This window comes from Octodon degus, unplaced genomic scaffold (genome assembly GCF_000260255.1).
Source record: "Octodon degus isolate 3935 unplaced genomic scaffold, OctDeg1.0 scaffold00104, whole genome shotgun sequence".
Lineage (NCBI taxonomy): Eukaryota > Metazoa > Chordata > Mammalia > Rodentia > Octodontidae > Octodon > Octodon degus.
Window position 1 is genome coordinate 4,066,064 of NW_004524680.1, and position 22,747 is coordinate 4,088,810.

Here is a 22,747-nt window from a genome sequence, read left to right on the forward strand (position 1 = left end):
AAAAAAAAAAAAAAGCCTCCTACCAGGTAAAACCCTAACCCCTCAGTGTGACTCGATTTGGATGTGAGATCTTTAAGGAGTGGAGAGGGTTAAATAGGGTCATAGGAGTTTAACACTAGTGCACTTTGACCAGAGCATTATGAGAGAGGAAGAGACAAGGGCTATGTGCAAGAAAAGGCCCTATGGGAAGAAACAGCCAGAAGGCACTGTGTCTGCAGGCGGGGAGAGGACTTACAACAAACCAAGGCACCAACACCTTGGTCCAGAACCTCAGCTTCATGAGGAAACAGGTTCCTGGTGTTGGGGCTGTGCAGTCTGTGGCGTTCCAGTGGAACAGGCTGAGCTGACTGGTATACCTTGGATCCCCAGGCTGTCCACAGTGCTATGTGTGACAGTGGCTCCTTCTCCCCCACCCCCCATCACTGTCCGTGAGATGCATTCACCATAGCTTGTCTCTTTTGGCTGTTGTGACAGGCGTTGGGATGACTTCTTGTCTTGGTGGCTATGCATAAAGCTTCTCTGAGCCTATGGAGCTTGTCTCTGGATGTTGGAAGGACCCTTGTTTCTGTGGGGCTGCTGCCTTGGGAGGGAAGTGGGCACTGAGCTTCAGTAGGTGAGGTCTACCTGTTCCTCATAGTGGCTACCCGAGCCTGTAGTCAACTGCAGGGTGACGTGATAGTTGTCCTGCCATTCCAGCCAGCCCTCCCTGGGCCATCTTTCCTGTTGCAGCCATGCTGGTGGGTGTGGTGGCATCTCACTGAGGTCCTAATTTGCATGTCCTACCGAGTAAATGATGTAGACTATCTTTTCCTACCTTTATTGCACCATTGGGGGCCGGGGAGACAGCTCAGTGGCATACACACCTACCTGACAAGCACAAGATCCTGAGTTCAGTCCCCAGTACCAAAAAACAGAAACGGAAAGCTCCATTGCTCCATGCAGTCCTCTTTGTAGAGAGCCTCTTAAGATCTTTTCCTTTTTATTTGTTGGGGCTTTTTATTTTTTTTTATAGGTATATTTTTCATTTGCATTCTAGGGCTTATTCCTGTTCCCCTTCTTTCTCTGTCTTGGGGGGATTGAGCCCAGAGTCTCTCTCGCACTTGGCAGGCATCTTTTCTTTTAAGAGGGTTTTGTTTTGTTTTGTTTTGTTTTGTTTTTTCTGTCCTGTTTAAGAAATATTTGATTAAAAAAAAAATATTTGAGGACTGGGGAGATGGCTCAGTTGAATAAGCGCTTGCCTGGCAAGTGCAAGGGCCTGAGTTGAATCCCTGGTTCTGCAAAAAAAAAAAAAAGAAAGAAAGAAAGAAAGAAAGAGAAAAGAAAAGAAAAAAAGAAATATTTGCTTTTAATGACCAGTACATACTCTAGCATGTTTGTCAAAACCCAGAGAGAGTGACTGTATAAACTTTAAAATATAGGCAATACTTCATATTAATGTATCAAAATTGACTTATCAATTATAGCAAATGACCCACAAGAATGAAAAAAATGTTGATAATTGAGAAAATGTTTAAGGGCTTAGGGAGTATGTGAGAACTCTCAGTACTTTGAGTTCATTTTTCCACAAACTAAAATCTCCCTAAAAATAAATTGTATTAATTTAAAAAAAGTAATTTTAAAAGTTAAAAAAAAAGAAAGAAACATTTGCCCACCCAAGGTCATGTTTTCTTCCAGAAGCTTAGAATATTCGCATACAACTCTGTGATGCTTCTGGTTTTGGCTCTGCTTACATGTAGGGGTAGGTCGAGGTTCATTTCTCTGTCTAAGGAGGTAAGTTTATTGAAATGCGCGCCCTTGAGCCGCCCAAGTGCAGTCATCAGCCGCCATCCAGGCCTGCCGTCCTTACTGTGGCCCCGTCTGTCTGCTTAGTTGCTCTTGGATGCTTGCACTTCTAACGAGTTTCAGGAACACTGGGCCATGCTTTTAGCCTTCCCTACCGGTCGTTCTTCAATTAACAAAGCTGGAGTTTATTCTTTTTTTTTTTATTTTTTTTTTTACATTTATTTATTTATTATGTGTGTGTGTGTGGCCAGCTCAGCCCACCAGGGGGCGGGGCCGGCTGGCATGTGGTGCTGGGGGATTGAACCGTGGTCCCTGTGGTTTGCTAAGCTTGTTCCAAGTAGGTGCTTTAGACCACTGAGCCATCTCACCAGCCCCTGGAGTTTATTCTTCTTACCGTTTCACCCTTTTGTACAAGAGCCTCGCAGACCCAGCCTTACGGTCTCCTGTTCTGGTGCAGCAGGAGCAGCACTGTGCTCCACATGTGCCCAAATACCCGCTGTGACCTTTGTGAGAGTTGTCAGGGCTTTTTTGTGTGTTCTGCCTGGTTTTGCTATCGTCCTCAAAGGCTTTTGATGTACATGTGTCTTCATAATCAACTGCCTGTTACCCTGCTAAATCTAACAAACTTGTTTTCTGAGCCTTGAGGGCTGTTCTCTGATGTTTGTGTGGACGCCTGTCTTGGCTCCGCGGCCTGGCTGTGTAAGACTTGCCCAAGTCACCACTTCTCTGGAGAGTTGGCTACATTTGTTGCATCATCCTAGATGGAGCCATCCCATGGACTGGGAGAGGAGTTTTACTGTGAGTCTCCCTAGACAGCAGTGTGCCTCAGATACCTGAAAGCCTAGCCCTGCCCCTCACAAGCCTGTGCGGGCTGAGTGTGTTCTGGGCCAGCAGCTGGAATCCTGGGTGGTACCAGGTGCAAAGGATCTAGGACACTGCCTGGGGTGCACACAAGCCCAACCTACAAAGGTGGCTGTGCTGACTGCCGGGCCTCAGCCCCTCTGCCCATCGAGGTGAACTCTGTACTCTGGAGTGAGGCCGTTAAGACCCACTAATACCTGTTTTTTTGCAGCTGACATATAGAACACCAATAGCTTGAGCTGAAATGGATTTTTAAAAGTGTCATTTTATGGAGAATTTTACTTTCCATCTTGTTGTTTATTAGGCTCTTAAAGGGAAAGCTTGTAATGCATCCATTGATCGAAATACCAATTGAATAGATGTGAGCACATAAAATACATAAAATAGTCCCAGCCCCTCATAATGGAGCAGCACATTTGTAGGCAGTGCAATTAGTATCGCCCCGCCACACTGCCTGGGCTGCTGAGGGGTGCCCCTGATCCCTGGTATGGAATAATGGGCAGGGCAGGGCCCTCAGGAAGGAGTAATGGCCTGACGGAGTCCTTAGGTGGTCAGCAGAGCCTCCCAGGGCTCACTGTGCCCGGAGGAGCCCAGGAGCCCTGGAGAGCGAGCCTCAGCCCCCGCCTAGCGCCGCTGCCCCCAGCCCTCTCCGGCCCGCCTTGCCTGCCTGGGCCCGGGCTCTGCCTGCTCTCAAGGTGCAGTGCTGTGCATGGTCGCACCCTCTGTCCTCAGCTTACCCTCATTGTAACCCTTTTTTTTTTTTTTTCTGTTTTCTCAAACATTTTTTTCCTTTTTTTTTCTTTTTTTCACTCTGTCAAACTCAAGAAAGTTATATTCATATAATTAGAATTCTCAAAGTAGAAAGGGGTAGGCAATAAATATTTAAAGATTTAAAATTTCTGAATTTAGTCGAACTTATAACACCACATTTCCAAGAAAAATGAACCTTTTGCACAAGAAATTTGAATAAAATCATACCAAGATATATAAAAATGAAATTGTCCAAAACTTATTATAAAGAAAAAAATCATTAAAGCCTATACATAAAAAAATTAGCTATGGAAGAACAAAATTAAATAGCATCTTATTAAACATTAGAAAGGAATAAAAAAAAGACCAAGTGTGTAAGAAACTAGACTAATTAAAAGACTGAAAGAAAAAAAATATCTGTCCTCTCTGATTTTTTTTGTGTGTGTGTGGAACTGGGGATTGAACTACATGCCCTTGCGCTTGCCAGGGAAGCACTTATTCCACTGAGCCATCCCCCGGCCCCTCCTCTCTGAATTTTATACTTAGCAAACATACCTTTGAAAACCAAAAGTAAAATATTCCTCATTGTAACCTCTACCAGTGGAGGCTGCTGTTTGCTCTGTACTTACCATGCCTGGAGGTTCACTGAGCCGGCAGCTAAACCTGGACCTGGGCTGCAGGGTAGGTTAGTGTGATGCTGCAACTGGGAATTGGATGGCTGTCAGTCGTGCTGCTGCAGCCAAGGAGCAGCTGCTGCTGCCTTGGAGTGCCTGGGCCCCTGCAAGCTGGCTCTGTCCTTTAGGGTCTGTGTGGAAGAGTTTGAGGCGTGGAGGGCTAGTCTTGAGGAAGCCAGTCATGTGGGTAGGAAACCAGGGTCCTTGAAGATCAGGAGGCCACAGCCTCAAGAGTTTCAGCTTCAGTGATCTAGGGGTGGGCCTGGGTCCCTGGGCGCAGTTTCTGCGTTCTGGAGGCAGAATGACCACTTAGTTGCTCCTGCATGCCTGTGCTCTGCCTGGCCCCTCCCCTGAAGGACCATCTCTATGCCAGAACCCAGGACATTGTGGACTGCCCCAGGTGACTGGCTCAGCCTGCCAAGGTGAGAAGCCTCTGGACGGGGCTGGCACAGCACACCCGGAGGGAGGTTGTGAGCTGATTTGCATGCTTGTGTGTACACATGCACACTCACTGACACACGAACACTCGCTCTCCTTGCTATGTAGCCAAGCAGCCCACGGAGGGGGAGTGTGTCCGGTGGAAAGCCCCGCTAAGCAGTTTAGTGCCTGTCACGGCAGCTCCGCCTGACCTACTTGGGGATTCGCAGTGCGAGCTGCCTCTTCTGCTGACTGTGCACTCCTGTTTGCTTAGCTCCGAGCTTCAAAAACCATGCTCCATTTCCTGAAAAATGCTTCCTTGGTTGTTTTCTCTGCTCCCCAGTCGGCCTGCCCGTCTCCATGGCCACTAGCAGCCAGAGTGGCCTGGCCTGGGGGCAGTTGAGTCTATAACCCATGCACTGCCCTGTGCATAGCCAGACACGTTGGGGTCACGATCCAGCTCCTGTAGGTCTGATTTCCTAGTCCTACTCCCTGTGCATCCTCTGACCCCTGCCTCCCTCCCTAGCCCTTTGAGCCATAGTCTTGCTGGGTAGTGCAGGGTGGCCTGAAACATGTAGCTCAGCTGGCAACACAACCCTAAATCTTCCCGCCTTAGCCTCTTGAATTCTGGATTACAGCTGGCCCCACAGCTTCCTCAGGGCTTAGCCCTTGCTGGCTGGCTGTGCTCTGCACTCCCCTAGCTCACTGTGGCCCACTCTGCTGAGTGGGTTTGTGGCTGCCAGGTTCAGTGGCACCTTAGGACAAACCCCAGCAGGAGTCAGCTGGATGCAGCTCCTTTGAGGTCAGACTTGGGTCCATAAAACAGGTGCAGAGGCAGAGAGTAAGGACTGCACAAGTCTTTCTTTACTTTTTTTTTCCTGAACAAGTCATACACGGAGGGCAGAGGCAGGTCACCCAGCACCCAGTGCAAGGAAGGGTAGACATTATAGAGAAGAGGTCTGTGGTCCTCACCCCACTGCCCCACCTTGTGCCTTGCCCCACTGACCTTGCCTATAACTGACCAGGCTTCCCCTGTTTCCTGTCCCTCTTAAGAGGCCCTGGGAGTACCAGGGCAGCAACCTAAGACTCTTCCCAGGCCTTGCTGGTAGGCCCAGTATGTGTTCCCTCAGCAGATTCACAAAGCTTCCTCTGGGCAGCATAGCAGTGCATCCAGCAGACATGGCCCTGTTCTCTGAGAGCTCTGTAGTGCCTACGCCAGGAGAGTCCCGTCCTGGTAGGGATTGGGAAGGGTTCCCTGATGATGCGACAACTGAACTTGGGCTCAAGGTGCCAGGCAGAGGAACAGGTGTGCGCAGGCCCGGTGCCAGGAAGGGGCAGTATTTTCCAGGATCTGAAGCTTCCCAGAAGGCCTAGTCATCCTGTGACCAACATGACCTCCTGCATAGTTTGGGAAGACTTGATCAAATGTGCAGTTTCAGACCCACGGGTATGCACAGTGGATGAAGTGACCCCAGTTTGCATGTTGACGAGACCAGCGTGGATCCCAGATGGCAACAGGGGCCAGTGGTGGCCTGGCCGGAAGTGGGGCCTCTGTGTGAGGGGCCTTTAGCCAGAGCCAGTTGTGGTGTCATGGAGAGAGAGAAGCTTGTGAAGGAGAAGGGTCTAGGATGGGGTATGTGTGCACAGCAAGTGTGGACCCAGAACTTTGCAGGGAGGGGAGAACAAGCATGGGGTTTTGTTTGTTTCTTTTTTAAAACAGATGGAAGGGCCAGCCAGATAGCTCAGTGGACCAAAGTGCGTGCTTAGGGAGATGCGGGGGCTGGGGTTCAATCCCCCGGCATGCTGTGCTGCCCTCCAGCCCTGGAGCATGTTGAGATGGCAGTTGAGACTGGGCATGGGGCCACACCCCTGAAATTCCAGCACTTGGGAGGCTGAAAACAGGAGGATCACTATGAGTCCAATCTATACTGAGACCCTGTAGACCTTGTACTGAATTTTAAAAAAAAAAAAGATGGAATTTGAGTGTCATGGATAATAGTGGGAAGACCCAGACAGGGCTGCAGAAGTATAGAAGCGTCCTGACAGGGACTCAGAGAGCTCCGGGTGAGGTGGGCGGAGATCTCCCTCCCTGCTGTACTCTGTTGTCTTGTACTTAGGAAAGAAATGAGTTTGGGATCCCAAGCTTTCCCTTCAAGAGCCCCATGGTCCTCTGCTCTGTAATGTTCTCCCTTCCTTGTATGAGTGCTAAGTTACCTGCCTGTGCCCTCTGTGACACTTACTCAGCCCCTGGCCTCTTCCTCTGGGCTTGACTTGTAGCCTCAGATCTTTCCTCAAAGGAGCTGCATCCAACTAACTTTGGGTGGTGTTTGTTCAAAGATGCCATTGAACCCAGCAATTGAGGGACACAGCTTTTTGAGTTTGAAAGTTTCTTGGTCATGACTAGGCCGCTCAGGTCTCTTGTGATTGTGCCCTACCCTGTGTGTCCTAGAGGACCCCCATCCACCTTATTGCCTCCTGCTCTCCAGGTAGTGAGTCAGTCCCGTGGCCAGGTTCCATGCATGGAGAAGTCACAGGACTAAGAACAGCACCAGACTGCCAGACTGAGTATGGAGGGCCCAGCTTCCTGAGGGCTGCGCTTGCAGAGGGCTCGTGGGCAACCCTGAGGAGGCTCTCCTTCTGTCAGATGTCTACCTGCTGCTAGCAATGCAGTGCTGAGGCCTTCACTCAAGGGCAGATAGCGTTTGCCAGTGTTTGTGCTTTGTGTACACTACAGTGTGCAGTATTTGCTTATCTGCACATGCATGTGCACACTGATAGCTCTGGCCAAGAGCCCCAGTCTGGTGGGGTGTGTGTATGTGTGTGCGTGTGTGTGTGTGCGCGCGCGCGCATGCGTGCGCACGCGTGTGTGCACCATGCACAGTGGGGCTGTGGGTTCAGCCACACTGAGACACAGACTCCTGGGTGGGGTCCTGGTCACCACAGGTTGGAGCTGTACTGACTACCCTGGAAGCACCCTCAGGGAGGGCCAGACTGTGATGTCCAGAGTCAGCCTTTAAACTCAAATGCAAGCCACTTGGTGGTGGTGACCCTGACCAAGGTTGCCTTAGGGAGTGTGGGAATCAGACACTTGGGCCCCTGTCCATGGACATGCCCAGCCAGTGTGACAGATCTGTACTAGGCAACCCTGGGAACCACATGAAAACATAAGGGTTCAGGAACAGCCTCCCTCTGTCATGCCCTGACCCCTCAAAAGTAGGGACGAGTCCAGCTTAGCCATGTGGATACTCCTGCTGCTCTTCTGGACAATCTCTGGCCTTAAAGTTTCTGTGCTACCAAGGTAGTGGATGCACAGCTTTTTTTTTTTTTTTTGTAAATGAACTTACTTTTGTGGTGTGTGTCTTTCTCCCCATCAACACCACTTCTCATTTAAAATGTTATCTTCCCCCCACCTGTCCTTTGTGCCCCCCCAGGGAGAGAGGGGCAACCTAGACTCACCCTGGTGTAGTCAAGGTTATGGTGATAAATCCTGGGGTATTGTCACTTCTATTCGGAGTAAATTGGCTGGCCGCTTTCGGGCTGAAGGAAAGATAATTTGCTGTAGTATTTCAAATGGATTAGAAATGGATTTGAAGGGAAAGTTCATGCCTCCCATTACAAAGGCGAGAAAGAAGACTATCTTAAGGCACTGTTCCCTCCCTGGCCTTCATTATCCACGCTTAATACCTTTCCTATTTTCCAGCGTTAATGAAATTTCCTGGCGGCATGGGCCCGCCGGACGGATGGGAGAAGCCTTTAGATCTGCGGCTCCCGTTGCAGAAAAGGAATTACAGAGCCGTGCCGTGAGGGCAGGCGCTCGCAGGGTCCTTGGCCCCGCTATTATCTCATTAATTTTATCCCCTCTTCTCTGTACAGTTCGTTTCCAAAGGCTGTCCTCTCCATTAGGGTAACAATTTACTGGAGTGCTGTGACACCCATGGCAGTGAAACGCTACAGGCCCCACCTGGCGCCCTCCTGCCTCAAGTTCCAAAGCCAGCAGGGCCCAGCAGGGTGGCAAGAGGAGGGGCAGGTGAATGACTCAAGACTGGTCTTTTCCCTTACCTGCTCAGGACTCTTAGCAGCCCAGAGTTTCTGGCCAGGCCTTCCCAAGTTCTCCCCCAGTCAGCATTACAAATGTGGATGCTTTACAAGTGTTCCAAGTTCCTGGGTAAGTGTAGCAGTAGGCAGTGCCTGTCCCCATTCCCTGGAGTCCCTGGGCCCTGAGGCCTCTCCCCAGCCCTGGGCATGCATACCTGGGACATCAGCAGAGGGACTGCCACACCTCCTGTTCAAGTAGAGCCACAGATGTCCCATATCTTCTGTTAAAATCTAATGAGTTTTTTAGGAAGGGAAAAGGGAACAAATTGATTGTTCATGATCATCCATAAGAATAAACATGTGGAGTAACCAAGACTTTCTGGGGAAGAAGTCTCTACAGAGCTGTCAGTCCTAGAAATCAGTCCTCTGTGCAGCTCACATCTCCACTGGCAAGTACAGGCGGTGGGTGTGCTTTTGGCTTCAGCTTCAGGTTCCTTGAGTGTAGAACCAAGGGGTGCATACTTCATGGATGGAAACTTAAGGAGGTGGGAGTACTCTCTGCAGTTCTGGCAGGGGGGGCCTGCTGGTCCCATGGCCACATCACATTGCTTCAGTTTTTTTTTTTTGTTTTTTTTTTTAATCTTAACTCTTTTTTTTTTTTTTTTTTTTTATTTTATTTGAGAGAGGGGGGGGGGGGGGGGGGGGTGTGTGTGTGTGGCCAGCTCAGCCCACCAGGGGGCGGGGCTGGCTGGCATGTGGTGCTGGGGGATTGAACCGCAGTCCCCGATGCTTTGCTAAGCTTGTTCCAAGTAGGTGCTTTAGACCACTGAGCCATCTCTCCAGCCCCTTCAGTTTGTTTTGTCTGTGTGGTTGTACTGGGAAAGAATGGGCAGGGAGCAGGCTCTCCCCCTTTAATGCACTTATCAGTCCCCCAGGATACCTTTGGAGGTAGTCTCAGAGAGGGTCCTCAGTCAGAGCTTATGCCATAGATGAGTTCTTGCAGAGTTGGGCCCTGGCCTGGCACCTGCTGTCCTCTGCTTTCTGGAAGCTGGGGACTGACTCAGCTGTGCTGTAAGGAGAGGTGGGGGGGCGCTTGGCTTGGGTGTTATGAGGCAAGGTCTGCCTGGGTACAAGCAGGGCCTAATGAGGCAGAGACAGAGTTGGCCACCGCACCTCCCAGCACTGCTGTAGCCCAGCCTAGCTGCACAAGACAGCTGTCCTGAGGGCAGGCTCTGGCTGCCAGGTTGGGCATATCCAGGAGCCTTTTGGCCTCAGGCCAAGTGGGCTGAAGTGGCCACTGCCCTGGTCCTACTTCTTGACTGTGGTTTAGGGTCAAATTGGGTATCTCTTGTGTCTTGGCCTTAGCTCTCATAAAGTATCCAGACCATCTCCAAGCCTACAGGACTGACAGGGTTCTGTAAGTGAGGGGCTGGCTTGGAAAACCTCTCATTCCTGGCCCCTCCTCCCACTCTAGCCTGGGCCCAGTGCAAACTGAGGGTACAGGGGTCTGGTCCCAAGGCCAGATGAGAGCCTGGAGCCCTGAGCCTGAATGAGTTCTCCTGGAAAGGGTTAGGGCTAGCAGGATGCTCACAGGGGCTTCTGGAGTATGCAGTGGGTGGATCCAAGAGACAGGCAGACAACTCACCATAGCTAGCTCCTTGGCAGGACTCTTTCCCTCTATGATTGGTGTTTGTGAGCTTGAATTTTAATTAAGGAAAACTGGGTTAAGTGCCTTCTGTGGCTGCCCCACCGCTATGTTTGTACTTACACCGCAGCTTTGGTCCCCTGAGTGGCTAGCTCGCTTTGCTCGCATTATCTCACTAATGGGCCCTCCGAGGCCACTGGCTGGCGAGAGTTATCCCAACTTGCAGGTGGAGACTTGAGGCTCAGAAGGGCTGTGGTGCTGAGTTCTGTGGAACGCAGCTGACCCCATCAGCAGGGCTGCTCTCCCCAAGACCCCCTTTCCGGGTGGCTTGCCCTGGGTGGCAGGGCTGGCTCTGAGAGTCAGTGCTGTAGGCACCCTCTCCAGCCAAGGGAGCGAGCCCCCACCTCCTGTTGCTGGGCAGCCCAGATCTGAGGGCCTCTGTCTGTGGCATGGCCAGCCTGCTCCAGGCAGAGCTGCTGGTCCTGGTTCCAAGGCCTCAATGCACTGTAGCCAAAAGGGGTACACTGGAGGATCCAGAGGAAGAGGCATGGCCTGTGCCAGGCCTGTGCCAGGCCTGGGCCTGCTGCCTCCAGTTCCCACTTCGGCTGTGCACAGGGCTGAGGTGCCGGCTGCTGTGGGCCCTGAGGATGGACGTCTGATACCCGTTGCCTGGGTGTGCCAGTGGGGTGCAGTGTATATACTCAGAGGCTCTAGTGTTGTAAGCAGATTCTGAGTGAACATGGAAGTAAGCTTACGTAAACAGGTTACTGCTGCTGGAATGCGTCCTGAGGGTCGGTGTCCATAGTGGGCCCCCTGGGGACCTGATGCTAGGCACTGAGCGTTCTCAGGGACAGTCTGCCCACACCACAGTTGGACAGGGCCTAGAGGACAGTTGCGAGTGGTGACAGTGTCAGGGCCTTTGCCCAACTTGGCCTGCGCTTGGGCTTCTTTAGTAGGACAGGCTCAAGAATAAGGAAGGAGTAGTAGGGGGCTCCTGAGACTCTCTAAGTCCCTCTAGCCCAGGTCTGCTGTTCTGCCTGAGCTGTCACTGTTAGTTCCATGCCCCTACTCCAGACAGCCCCCACATTTCCCTGACACAGGTGGCCAGGCTGGGGTCTGCGAGGCTGTCTCCTGCATGCTCTCTCTGCAGGGCTGTCTGAAAAGGAAAGGAAAGGGGGCAGGACAGGTGGTGTTGCCTCCTGACCCCATGGCATCTGCTGTCCTGAGGCCAGGACAGTGTGTTCCAGTGTCTGAAGCTGGCCTCCAGCCTTGGAAGACACCCGATGGGTCAGGGCACTGCTCGTACTAGTCCAGGCTGATTGGGTCCAAAGCAAGGATGTGTACTGAAGGAGACCAGCCCCTCCCTGTGGCCCTTTGTAAGCACATGAGTTCCTTGCTCATTTGGATGATGCCTCGTTCTGGGACTTCATGTCATTCTTTTGTGTCCCTGCAGGAGAGCAGGGAAAAGGGGGCTCCTGGTGGCTGGATCAGTAGCCAGTGACTGTCCTGGCTACTTTGTATCCCAGGCAGAGAGTATCCCAGGCTGGGTTCTGCACCTGGTGCTTATCCCAGGCCATGTTTGATGGGCATTTTTCTGTCTTTGCAGGTCCTTAGTGCTGAACCGCCTACGTCCAGTAGTCACTGGGGCTGGCAAAGCCCCACCTGGGTCCCCTCGGTGGCGGAGCAAAGGCTACCGCTGTATTGGAGGGGTCCTCTACAAGGTGTCAGCCAACAAGCTCTCCAAGACATCCAGCCGGCTGGGCGACGGGGGCAGCAGGGCCCTCCACCGCGCAGGTGAGGTGGGGTGCTAGAGTGTGGTGGGGCATTGCAAGCCTTGCATGGAGGCTTCTCTGGGCCTTGACTCCAGGCTTTGCCCCAGGAAGGGGACACAGGGACAAGGAGAGGGGTCTGGGGCTTCCAGAGAGTCAAATGAGTGCCTGCCAGTGAGCCACATCCCAGCTTGGGAATTAATTTTACACTTGGATACACACAGCCTTGGTAGTGGTCCCTATTGAGGTCAGCAGGGCAGCCGGAGCAGGGAGGGTGCTGGCAGGCCTTCTGCCCACTATCCCTTGGGAAGGCCCACGTGGCACCTATCTCTCGCTTGTCTGAACAGCCCCCTTTTTTCCAAGGGGGGTGCCTGTGTTTTGCTCCTGGACGAAGGATGAGCCAGGTATAGCGAACATGCCCCGGCGAGCGGACACCTGAGACGCGGTGCCCTGATCACACTGGTGATGCCTCGACAGCTGTGTCTGGAGGCAGTCGCTGCTGCCTGCACGGGCCTGCGCAGCTGGGCAAACGGGCTGAGGGGAAGGAGATGCCTTGGATGTGCTTATTGTGTAGATTAACTAGAAAAATATTTTGGTTTCAGTCCAATTTTATCCCCTTCCTTGTCCATGGGGGGCGAAGGCAAGAAGGTAGGTGGTGGGGGTTGGAGGAGGCCCATCTGCCTCCAGCCACCTCATCCTGCCAAAGGGGCTGGACAGAGAAGTGGCTCCACTGGGATAAGGTACAGTGCTCCAGGCAAGGTCTGTGGAGGTCAGGGAGTTGTCCGTCCCTGGAGGCCAGTCTCTCCAGCTGCCCTACCTGGCTGTGATCCCAGGGCCTATCTGGGACCCAGACTTCCACACTGCCATTTTTTAAAGCAGGATGTCCTGGGAATAGGTTTTCTTAGAGCAGCCCTTGGCATGGGGTCTGCCTTTCTACAGGCCTCATGTCCCTATCCTCGCCTCTCAGACCTCATGCCTATGGCTTCTCTTCTGCTCCACCCATGAGTGGTCATGCGAGTACATGAGGAGCTAGGGTAGTGGGTACAGGGAGTGGGTGAGTGACGGCCTCCTAAGCCCCAAGGGGACGCCACCTTGCGTTGCGGGTAAGCCCTCTCAGTGCCCTATGGTGCCCATTCTGGTTATTTCTGACTGTAGAGCCAAACCATGTGGAGGTGACCACCACCTCTTGACAGCTGCATCCCCACTGTGTGTGTGGCACCTGACCCCATGCCAATGGCTCCTCCCCATTGTCCCAAAGGTTCCGTCCCCTCACACCTCCATATTCTCCTTCTGTGGGTAGGTCCTGCTACCTATATAATGCTGGGCTGGAGAGCCTGTCGGGTGAAGCTGTGCCCACTGCCCCAGCTCTTCACATGTCCTCATGTCCTCAGGAGATGGGGTGAGAGATGCAAGGCCAGCAGGGCAGATGGCAGTTTGGACCTGAGCTCTTTACTGGCAGAGGACTTTCCCCTGGAGGATGGCTGGGGAGAATCACACTGCTGCTTCAAGGCTGTGAGGAAACAGGGCAGGCTGGGCTGTCACTCCTCCTAGGGAAGCTGCCTACCTGCATGGGGACATCTGGAGCCCAGTGCTGAGCTTTGCAGAATCTTCCCGTTTTTCACATGTGGCAGAACCTGGCAGACAGAGTTCCTGACGTCATCACACTATAGACTGTCTGTCCCTTGATCACTGGCCCCCACCTCAGCTCCTCCCTTGACCTGAAGTTGACTGACAGCTAATCCCCAAGCCCTTCAGGCACCTCGTACTCAGACTCCAGGCAGCCACCCAAAGCCTGCCCTGCTCAGCCTCATCTGGACACACTTGCCCAGAGAGGGTGCCAGGGGTCCTGAGGCCTCTTCACTGTTGCCAAATGGGCTTTGGCAGCCTCTGGGATTTATAATGTTTCAGTGGGGCTTAATCCTTCCCTTTTCAAGGAGGAGATGTGGTCAAGTGGTCAGGTACAGAGTCTAAGGGGTGGGATGGGGGCAAGTAGCTGAGTGGAATGGACCTGACTCCAGCTGCCCAGACCTCCCGTGTGGCCCCACTGCACTCAGAGGAAGGTGGATTGCTCCCAGCGTGAGCTGCTGCTGACTGGCGCACTTAGATGAATCATAATTAAAGAAATAAATTTCCTTCCCGGGTGTCAGCGGAACTTTGACTTCCATAAGAAAGTGAAGCCTTCCTTGGGAGGGGCAAAGCTGCTTCTCCACACCCTTGAGGACAGAGTTGGCAGCAACCCTGAAACAGCCCCTCCCTCCCAGCTCCACCTGTGGCTCATAGCATCCCCATGGACCCTCCCCTACACCTTAGGTCTGGGGCCTGTGTCTTCGGCCTGATGGCCTGCTAGTCCCTGTGGTGGTCAGGAGTCCCAAGTCTGCTAGCGGAGCTGCCTGCCCTGATCTCTGGCTATAAGGCTAGTTCTGCTTGTTATAAGTCTGCAAGGCCTCAGGGCTAAGGAAGAGGTGGGCTGTGGTCCCTTCTGTGCTGCTGACCTGCTACCCCATCTTCCTGTGAGTCTGGTGTCTAGTTCCCCTTCCAGAGTGCCAAAGGTTGCACAGCAAGGCTCATGAGGGAGGCACTGTCAGGTGCACCATCAGGAGCCAGAGCCACTGCGTCACTGAGGCCTCACCTCTGCGATTTGGGTCAGGGTAAGATGACATGTACTGTGCCCTGTCAGGGTGTAGTGGGCTCTCAGCTGAGCTGGTCCCTCCTCTCACTCCGTGGGAAGGGGCACACTGCTGCCAGGTGGACCAGAGCAAGAACCAGGGACTGAGGAGCTCTGACTTGTAAGGAGATGAAGTGTCTGCCCATGAATCCCTTGGAGGGCACCAGGCAGGTGGCAAGGCACCTATGGGGGCACAGTGAAGGCAGCGGGGCTGGAGGGAGCCAGCGCCTATTTCAGCAAGCGCTCAGGAAATGAAAAGTCCCCAGAAGCCAGCAGAGGTAGCTCCGTGTGCTTGGGTCAGGTCGATTTGTTTGTCGAGCTCTTTGTACCTCCCTTGCCTCTTCCAAGCCAGCTCCTTTATGTGCATTTTTAACACCAAAAAGTCTAAACTCCCACTGTGAGCCCCACATTGGCATGTTTTGAAAAGCAGAATGAGGAAAGGGGAGAAAAGTGTCCTCTTTAGGTCCTGACAGGAAGCATGTGATACCTGTGTGTCCCTGACCTGGAGCAGATGGTTCCAGCATCACTGGAAGCCTGGGTGACAGCTCAGGAACCAGTTCTCATTGACAGGTTATCAAATTGTGTGTCACTTGTAGTGACGGTTGGCAAGTGCAGGGGTGCATCCATGCCACCTGGACAGGGTTCCACTGCCACCCTGTGGACAGGTGTCCCCAACAACAGAAGCTACCATAGGTCCTCCTTCTTGTCTCTCCCAGATACCCGTCATTCTTCTTTTGATCTTGTTGACACCCCCCCACCCTGTTCCCATGTCCCTACGTACACCCTACCTATGCTCCAGGTCACTAATCAGCCCCTACCTGTCGCGCAGCTAGGAGATAGGGCCAGCCACCCCACAGTGAGTGCTCTCCTCCCATAGCGCTCTCACAGACTCCGCCCTGGAGATGCTCCCTTTGACCTGGAGGTCACTGAGGCAGAGTGGGAACAGCCCCTGGCCAGCGGGGCCCCCAGAGCTCCAGCGGGCAGCATCTGGCCTCCCAGCTTGCCCAGCAAAGCCTCATGGTATCCCCTGCAGCTCAGGACAGTAGGCAGCCCCTGTCTCGGGGGTACTGGTCTCGTGTTGGGTCCTGTATCCCTGAGGTACCAGTGTGTCGTGGCACTGTGCAGCCCTCCCTGGGGAGGGTATGGGGAGCTCAGAGTTACTAGATGGTGAAGGAGAAGGGTCTGAGCTTCCAGTCTGTGGGACTGGAAGGAGTTAGGGTCTGGACAGGCCATGGACCATGAAGGGCCTGGGAAGTGAGGGCCAATGGGGACAGCTAACAGATACTCTGGGGACACTGATTAGAAAGAACGCTCCTAGAACGTCAGCCCAGACCCACACCCATGCACAGACAGAGGAGTAGAGACTTTGTGGTCTGTGGGGCCACGCACTTTGGAATATCCCTTTTTAAAACCTGGATAGCTTTGTCATTACCTCAGCCCCTCAGAATTTCTGAGTGATGTCACTTTTGCCTCCTGGCGCCGTATTCATTTCAGCAGCTGCTCTGTAGGAAATTGGACCTGGTCTAGGAAGGTCATGTGCGTATTTGAGGAAGACAGAGAAGCAGACTCGAGCAGGCCCTGCCCTACTCTGCCCCAAAGCCCAGGGCTAGCCTGTGCCTTTAAAAGGCAGGTAGCTGGCCAGGCCCAGTGGCACATGCCTGTGATTCCATTTACTTGGGAAGCTAAGGTTGACCAAGAGTTTGAGGCCAGCCTAAGAGCAACTTAGCATGTTGTTAAGATGTTATTTCTAGGTAGAATTAATAAGCTCTGGGGATGTAGTTTAGTAATAGAGTACTGCCTAGCATGTATGTATGAGGCCCTAAGCTCAATCTGTAGCTGTCACATGCGCATGCGCACACATACACACACGCACGCGTATGTAGTAGATGTAGGCCCTAGGTGCCTGCCCATGCCACCTGAGCCCGGGTCTTGAGGAGCTGTTCCTGTTGTTGCTCTTTCCTCTTCATACCACATTAGTGGCCCTAGAAAGTCTGGGCTCATCCTTGCACATGTGCTTGTGAGGACCGTCTTGATAAGGTACTTTTAAAATTCAGTAACTCCATGTCACAAGGTACCAGAACCACAGTTGGCATTTTAAGCTTTGCCACCACTTTTCTCTGTTGTATAGTTTTCTTTTGATTTCATTTTATAACTCTTTAAAAGAACTTTTTATCAGGAATTGAACTCAGGGCCTCACACTTGCCAGGCAGGTGCTGCGCCACTGAGCTATCTATATTCCCAGCTCTACAACCCTTTAACAGTGTTAAAAAAAAACTCTTCTTCCTATAAAGCCAGTTCATTTGTGGCTCATATTTGCCATTCTTGTCTAAGCTAATCCCTCCAGTCCTGTTAGCATTTTAGTCCCACTTCCAGGCTCTGGCAAAGGGAGGTACCACAACTGGCACCAACACCATTTGCAAAGCTTCTTCCCTGGTGCCAGGCTAAGGACAGAGCCTAGAGAGACATCCTCTGTTCAGTCACTGCCTCAGCCTAAGGACCTGTCCCATGAACAACCCACTTGCCCAGGTGGGCACCTAGGGGGATCAGGAGCCAGCAGGCAGGGAGGTCCAACCAGCACCCTGTGTGGGTCTGGGGAGCCCCGCTAGCTGGAGTCAGCAGAAGCCAGCTGGCCACCTCAGTCCTCACCCTGAGCAGCCGTTGCCCTTCTGGGGCCTCCTGGCACACTGGCTTAGAGGGCACCAGGAGTCCAGCACTGCTTACCCTAGGGCAGAGCCAGATCCAGGGCCCCAGGGTGTTGTGTCCACAGAAGACAGGGCTGGGCTGTGCCCTGAAGACAGCAGTAGTGATGAGCAGTGTTGGGACCCCAAAGGGGTCTTGGTCAGGTGGGCCGGCGTGGAGAGGGTGTGAGGCTTAGCTCCGGGTGCAGCGGAAGTTGGACAGGGCTTTGCCTGATGTGACCCCACTTCTTTCTGCTACAGGCCGATTGGACCCTGCCAGCAACTGCAGCCGCTCCTTGGCCAGGTGCGTCTTGTGGGGCTGGGCATGTGGGGCTTCCCGCTTATCCTTGAGCTCACGTATCTTTCTTCCTGTCTGCAGCCGGGCTGTTCAGCGCAGCCTAGCCATCATCCGGCAGGCTAAGCAGAAAAAAGAGAAGAAAAAGGAGTACTGTATGTACTACAACCGCTTCGGCAGGTGCAACCGTGGTGAGCTCTGTCCATACATCCACGACCCTGAGAAGGTTGCTGTGTGTACCAGGTGCCCTGCCCAGCCTTGCTGCGTGACTTAGGGGCTGAGGGAGGGGCCGGCACTATCCTGGCAGCCCTCCTCACACCCCCATGTCCTGGCTGCAGGTTTCTTCGGGGCACATGCAAGAAGACAGATGGGACCTGCCCCTTCTCTCACCACGTATCCAAGGATAAGGTGGGTGTTGCCTGGCCAGCAGGCTCCCTTCCCCAGGCACTTTCGGTTTTCCCTGGGCTAGAGATGGCAGCCGCTGTCCTCAGGTTCCCTGTCTCTTAGCCCTCTACCTGTGTGTCTGGGCAGTGCCACAGTGGCCTCTCACTACAGCTGCTCACAGCACCACACAGGGGAGTGTCCCTTTCCTGTTCACCCAGCACCCATTCTTAGGAGACCCAGCTACTGTGTACACACACACACACACACACACACACTACACGTGTGAGGGGAAGGCTGTCCCACAGGTACCTTCTGGGCACAGGGCTGAGGCCTCAGCTGTCCCCTCAGGCCTGGGCTTGGCCAAGAGTATGCATCCTGTGGAGGCCAAAGGCTCTCCTGGGCAGAGCAGATGAGGCAGTAGGGAGGTGAGTCCTGGAAGGAAGGGCTGAGAGTGCTGAGGGCTGGGCTCAGTGCTGGCTGAGCACACAGCGTGGAAGAGGCCTGGAGGCCTCACGCCATACCCAACGCCGGCCCACTGGCCCCTGTGAACATGGCCTGGCACAGTTAAGGGGAAGGGCGAGTGTACAGCTAGTGCGAGGGGGGTGGTGTGGGCGAGGCCCACTGCTGCTCCGACAGCTTTTCCCCTTGAGGAGCTTGGAGAGAATCAGCATTTTTCTCCCTAATCGAGCTTCGAAACTCTGTCGTGAGCAATTTGGAAATTCACGTCGAGTTTCGGGTTCATTAAGCGCCAGCTCCAAAGCCGGCACACACTCCAAGCTGTCTGATATGTGGGCCCGCACCAGCGCCCTGAATTAATGTTATTGTTATTTGTGTGGACGTGGTGGGGTGCAAACAAGGTTAATTGAAATGAGAACGCAGTTTCCTCTTGGTAACGGCCCCGCTCTGACAGCCAGGAGGAGCTCCGTTTGGTGTAAGAGTTGGCTTTATTATCCCTTTTTATTAGAGCTAATTTGGGCTCTATATCAAAAACCACATTAAGGGAATTGTCTACAGCCGCACTACCACCAGCCCCAAATGGGGCCCCCAGCCCCTCTCCCCTCTGCGGCTGCAGTTAAAAGACAATTAAAAATAAACTCTTGCTCACTAAATCACCCTTTGTTTCTTTGATTTCTCCCTCCTTCCCTCTCAGCTGCAGGGCTCCTGTGCGGCTTCTCCGCCCTCCTTAGCCTCAGCCAGGGCCCTACTTCTCCCTTCCCCCACTTCACTCCAGAAAAGTGACTTTTTACAGCCTCTTGACTCCAGGACCCTGGAGAGCTCATTACCCTGCCTTGGCCCTTCATGCTGAGCAGCCCCCAGCTGGCCAGGAACTTCAGTGTGGTGGTCTGGAACCTCAGGGACTAGGATCTGACACAGGACACGGGAGGGACTGCAGGGAAAGTTTCCCATGGGCTACATGTTGACTCATGCTGAGTCAGGACAGTGACACAGTGCTGCCTCTCAGGCAGTCCAGGAGGGAGAGCAGCCCATGCGCAGAAGAGGGAGGAAGATAAGTATCCTAGAAGATGGAGAGACCAGCCCCTCATAACATATATGCCCGGCTCTGCTTGCTGCCCCTCCTGGTGGCCCTAGCTCAGTGCCTACCTCTTAGGCCTCAGTTTTGCCCAGCTGGGCAGGTCAGGTTGTATCTCTTCTGCGGCCCAGAGGGTAACAATAAGTGGTGACCACAGCCCCGTCACCTGGCTCTGTGCTGGAATGAAGTGGGGCATTGTACTGCTGGGCCTTGCATCTGCGCATTACTGTCAGTAGTAGTGAGGGTGCATCATGTACTGCTTTAGGCCCATAGGTCTCCCCAGGCCCTTCCTGCTGACTCTGTGGTCAGTGGCAAACCCAACCCGCTCCAAGGCACGTGTGTCAGGCGACCACAGACTGCTTGGTTGGGCGTCCATTCCCAAGGCTGTATATCATATGTACTGATTCCAGGGGCAGTGTGATGTGGAGGGCTCCAGCAGCCATCTTGCTTGAGCTCCTAGCCCACACACTGGGCAGGCTCGGAGAAGGTGAGCGCCATCCAAGCCCCTGCTGCAGTCTGCTCAGCTGTGGTGTCCTTATCTGGGCATAGCGAGGGCACGTGTGCTGGTCACTTGACTGGAGCGGCCCCTGCTTCTCAGCTCGTGCTGGTCAGCACGGTGCATTCATTTCTTGAAAAGGCCATGGTAAGGGTTTCCAAGCTGGGTCTTTGTGATCAGCATCTAGCCGTGGGGCCCTGCATGGGCCTGCTTGTGACGCAGTGTGAATGCTGGAGCAGGAGCACACTCCTCACCTTTACCCTTCTTCTGTCCCACAGATGCCTGTGTGCTCCTACTTCCTGAAGGGAATTTGCAACAATAGCAACTGCCCCTACAGCCATGTGTATGTGTCCCGCAAGGCCGAGGTCTGCAGTGACTTCCTCAAAGGCTACTGCCCACTGGGTGCCAAGGTGAGAGGCTGTGGGCGAGAGTGCAGGTGTGCATGGGTAGCTCGAGTTACCTGCAGCCTGGTCTCCAGCATCTTCTGTGGTGGTCATGTGGCTCCTCCACGGCCCTGAGGTGGTCACTGGCATTACGACCACCTCGAGGTAATAGAAAAGTAATATAAATCTAGCAACTTGCCCAGGGTCACATAGCACCAGCACAAGGTAGAGTTTGAAGCAAGGGAAAGTGAGCCCGATAGGACCTGTGTCTCCCAGGGAAGGCAGCAAGGGTGCACAGTGAAGGGAAGGCAGTGGTGTCTGGGCCAGGAACATCCCTAGGAGACTGCTGTGGGGCAAATGGGACACCGGAGATCTTGGGAATCACCATGCTGTGGATGGGTGGGGAGCCAGTGGCTTCCCTGGGATGGCAGGTGGTGGATATATGGTCCATTCCCAATTACCTGGGCCAGAGGAGCTGGGCCAAGGCCAGGAACGTCCTGTGGAGTGGCTAGAGCCCACTGAGGCACCCAGGACCAGTAGGGTGTTAGGAGCCCCTGGGCTCAAGGTGCAGCCAGCTTGCCTCCTTCTCCCACACGCCATCTTACCTGTTGGCCAGGCCCTGCTATGGGAAGTTTGCCACAGCTGAGTAAGCACAGCCTTTCCCTTGTGACTGTCTTAATCTGGGCTAGGCTCATTGGGAATCCTCTTCCCACAATTCCCACACCTGCTTCCAGCCTGAGGCTGGTGGCTGATGTAAAGGTGGACCTGGGCCTGAGGTGAGGTTGCCGCAAGAGAGCTCTGTAGCCCTCAGGGTGTCCTGGCACCCTGGAGGGGAGCCATGATGCATATCTTGGGCTCCCACAGCCTGGCTCACTGTTGCTCCTTCATCTGCAAAGCCTTGGGAAGGTTGGCCCTGCCTCAGGCCTGTAGACCAGAGGGGAAATCCCCAGTGAACCTGCGGTCACTAAGCACACCACCCCCTGTCACTGGCTTCACGCGCGGCAGGAGTGCTGTGCCCTCTGGACACAGCTCTGTCTGTAGTTGGCTCAGCTTTTACCCTGCCTCCTCTCATTCCACCCACCCACCAATGTAGCTGTGGCGCCCCCTTCTGGGGCAAACACTGAGGCAGAGGGTGCTGGATGTCAGCCATACCTCTGCTGTTGCACTGTTTGCTACTGGCTGCTGGAAGTGTGGGGCCTAACAGAGCCGGCGGTCACCTTGAAGGGCACCAGGCCTGGCAGGGAAACCCTTCCTGGAGGTGGACCTGGTAAAGCAGCTCCAGGCCCTGGCCCAGGTGGAGGCAGGAGCCCGTGGAGGGCATAGACGATTATTGTAAAATATTCCAATTTAAATGAAAATATCAAAGCGATATTTAAGTCCTGCTTCTATTAGTGGAAGTGCTTACTGTGTCCCTTTCCACGTGTCAGTGCTGCGTTGCTGCTGCATGATGGATAGCAGCTTGTAATTATATATGGGGAAAGCGCTGAGCCGGCCAGATCCAGCGGGAGGGGAGGCAGCAGCCTGGGCCTGTGAGGGTTAATTTTATTCTCTAAATAATATAAAAAACGCTGAGTTGTCACCTTGTGCCTGAAGTAGAAGTCCTCAAATGGGCCCCAGAGAGTTTATAATATTCCACTGAATCAAGTGAAATTGTTAACCTTGCTTCATAAAGCCATGGCTTGTTAAAGAGGCACATTCCTTTTTCTTTTGTTGTTGTTTTATTTTATTTTATTTTAAAGAGGATCTCACTATATACATGCCCCTGAAATCACTGTATAGCCCAGGTTAGCCTCAAACTTGTGGCAATCCTCCTGCCTCAGCCTCCCAAGTGCTGTGATTGTAGGTGGATGCCTCCACTCCTCACTCCCTTTTCTTTTGAATAATTTAGGCTGGGAGTAAATCTATGCACCTTTCCGTTCTGGGGGTTGTGAGGCTTTCTAGGGCATGTGGCTCAGAGGTCAGCTTTGGCCAAATGGCTAGTGCCCCCCCCCGCCCCCCGCCAGCTGTCCTGAGTCCCCTGGTCTTCAGGTCAGATTGATGACAGGATACCCGGAGAGCATGTGTGCCCTCCCAGTTACAGTGACGAGTAGCAGTGTGGCACTGTGTTTTCCTTCAAGTACCAGCTCGCCTCCATCACTTGATGGTTGTGACACAGCTATTCCTCTCCGAGACTCCTACCCAATTGTATGTGTTTTGTGGGAGAGCCTCCGAGCCTCAGGCAACTCCTGCCTGTGCCCACTAGTCTTGACAGCACTTGAGGTTTCTGGTTTGCCAGACTCTTCCACCTCTGCAGCCTGACTCCTCGTGCAGGAGGGCTCGAACCCCCCCCCCCCCCCCCCGCACTGTGTGTCCTGCTACATTCAGGCCTGTTTTATCATTACT

General features: G+C 53.4%; 1 protein-coding gene across 2 annotated transcripts in view; it reads left to right on the top strand.

The window, feature by feature from the left end:
• The window catches only part of Zc3h3 (zinc finger CCCH-type containing 3), a 92,731-nt gene that overhangs the window by 50,519 nt on the left and 19,465 nt on the right, over positions 1-22,747 (top strand). For both annotated transcript variants that reach the window (XM_004638910.3, XM_023723938.1), the window contains exons 5-9: positions 11,771-11,958; positions 17,538-17,580; positions 17,656-17,814; positions 17,910-17,979; positions 20,261-20,392. In XM_004638910.3, the coding sequence (XP_004638967.2) occupies positions 11,771-11,958; positions 17,538-17,580; positions 17,656-17,814; positions 17,910-17,979; positions 20,261-20,392 (592 nt within the window). The remainder of the gene's footprint in view (positions 1-11,770; positions 11,959-17,537; positions 17,581-17,655; positions 17,815-17,909; positions 17,980-20,260; positions 20,393-22,747) is intronic.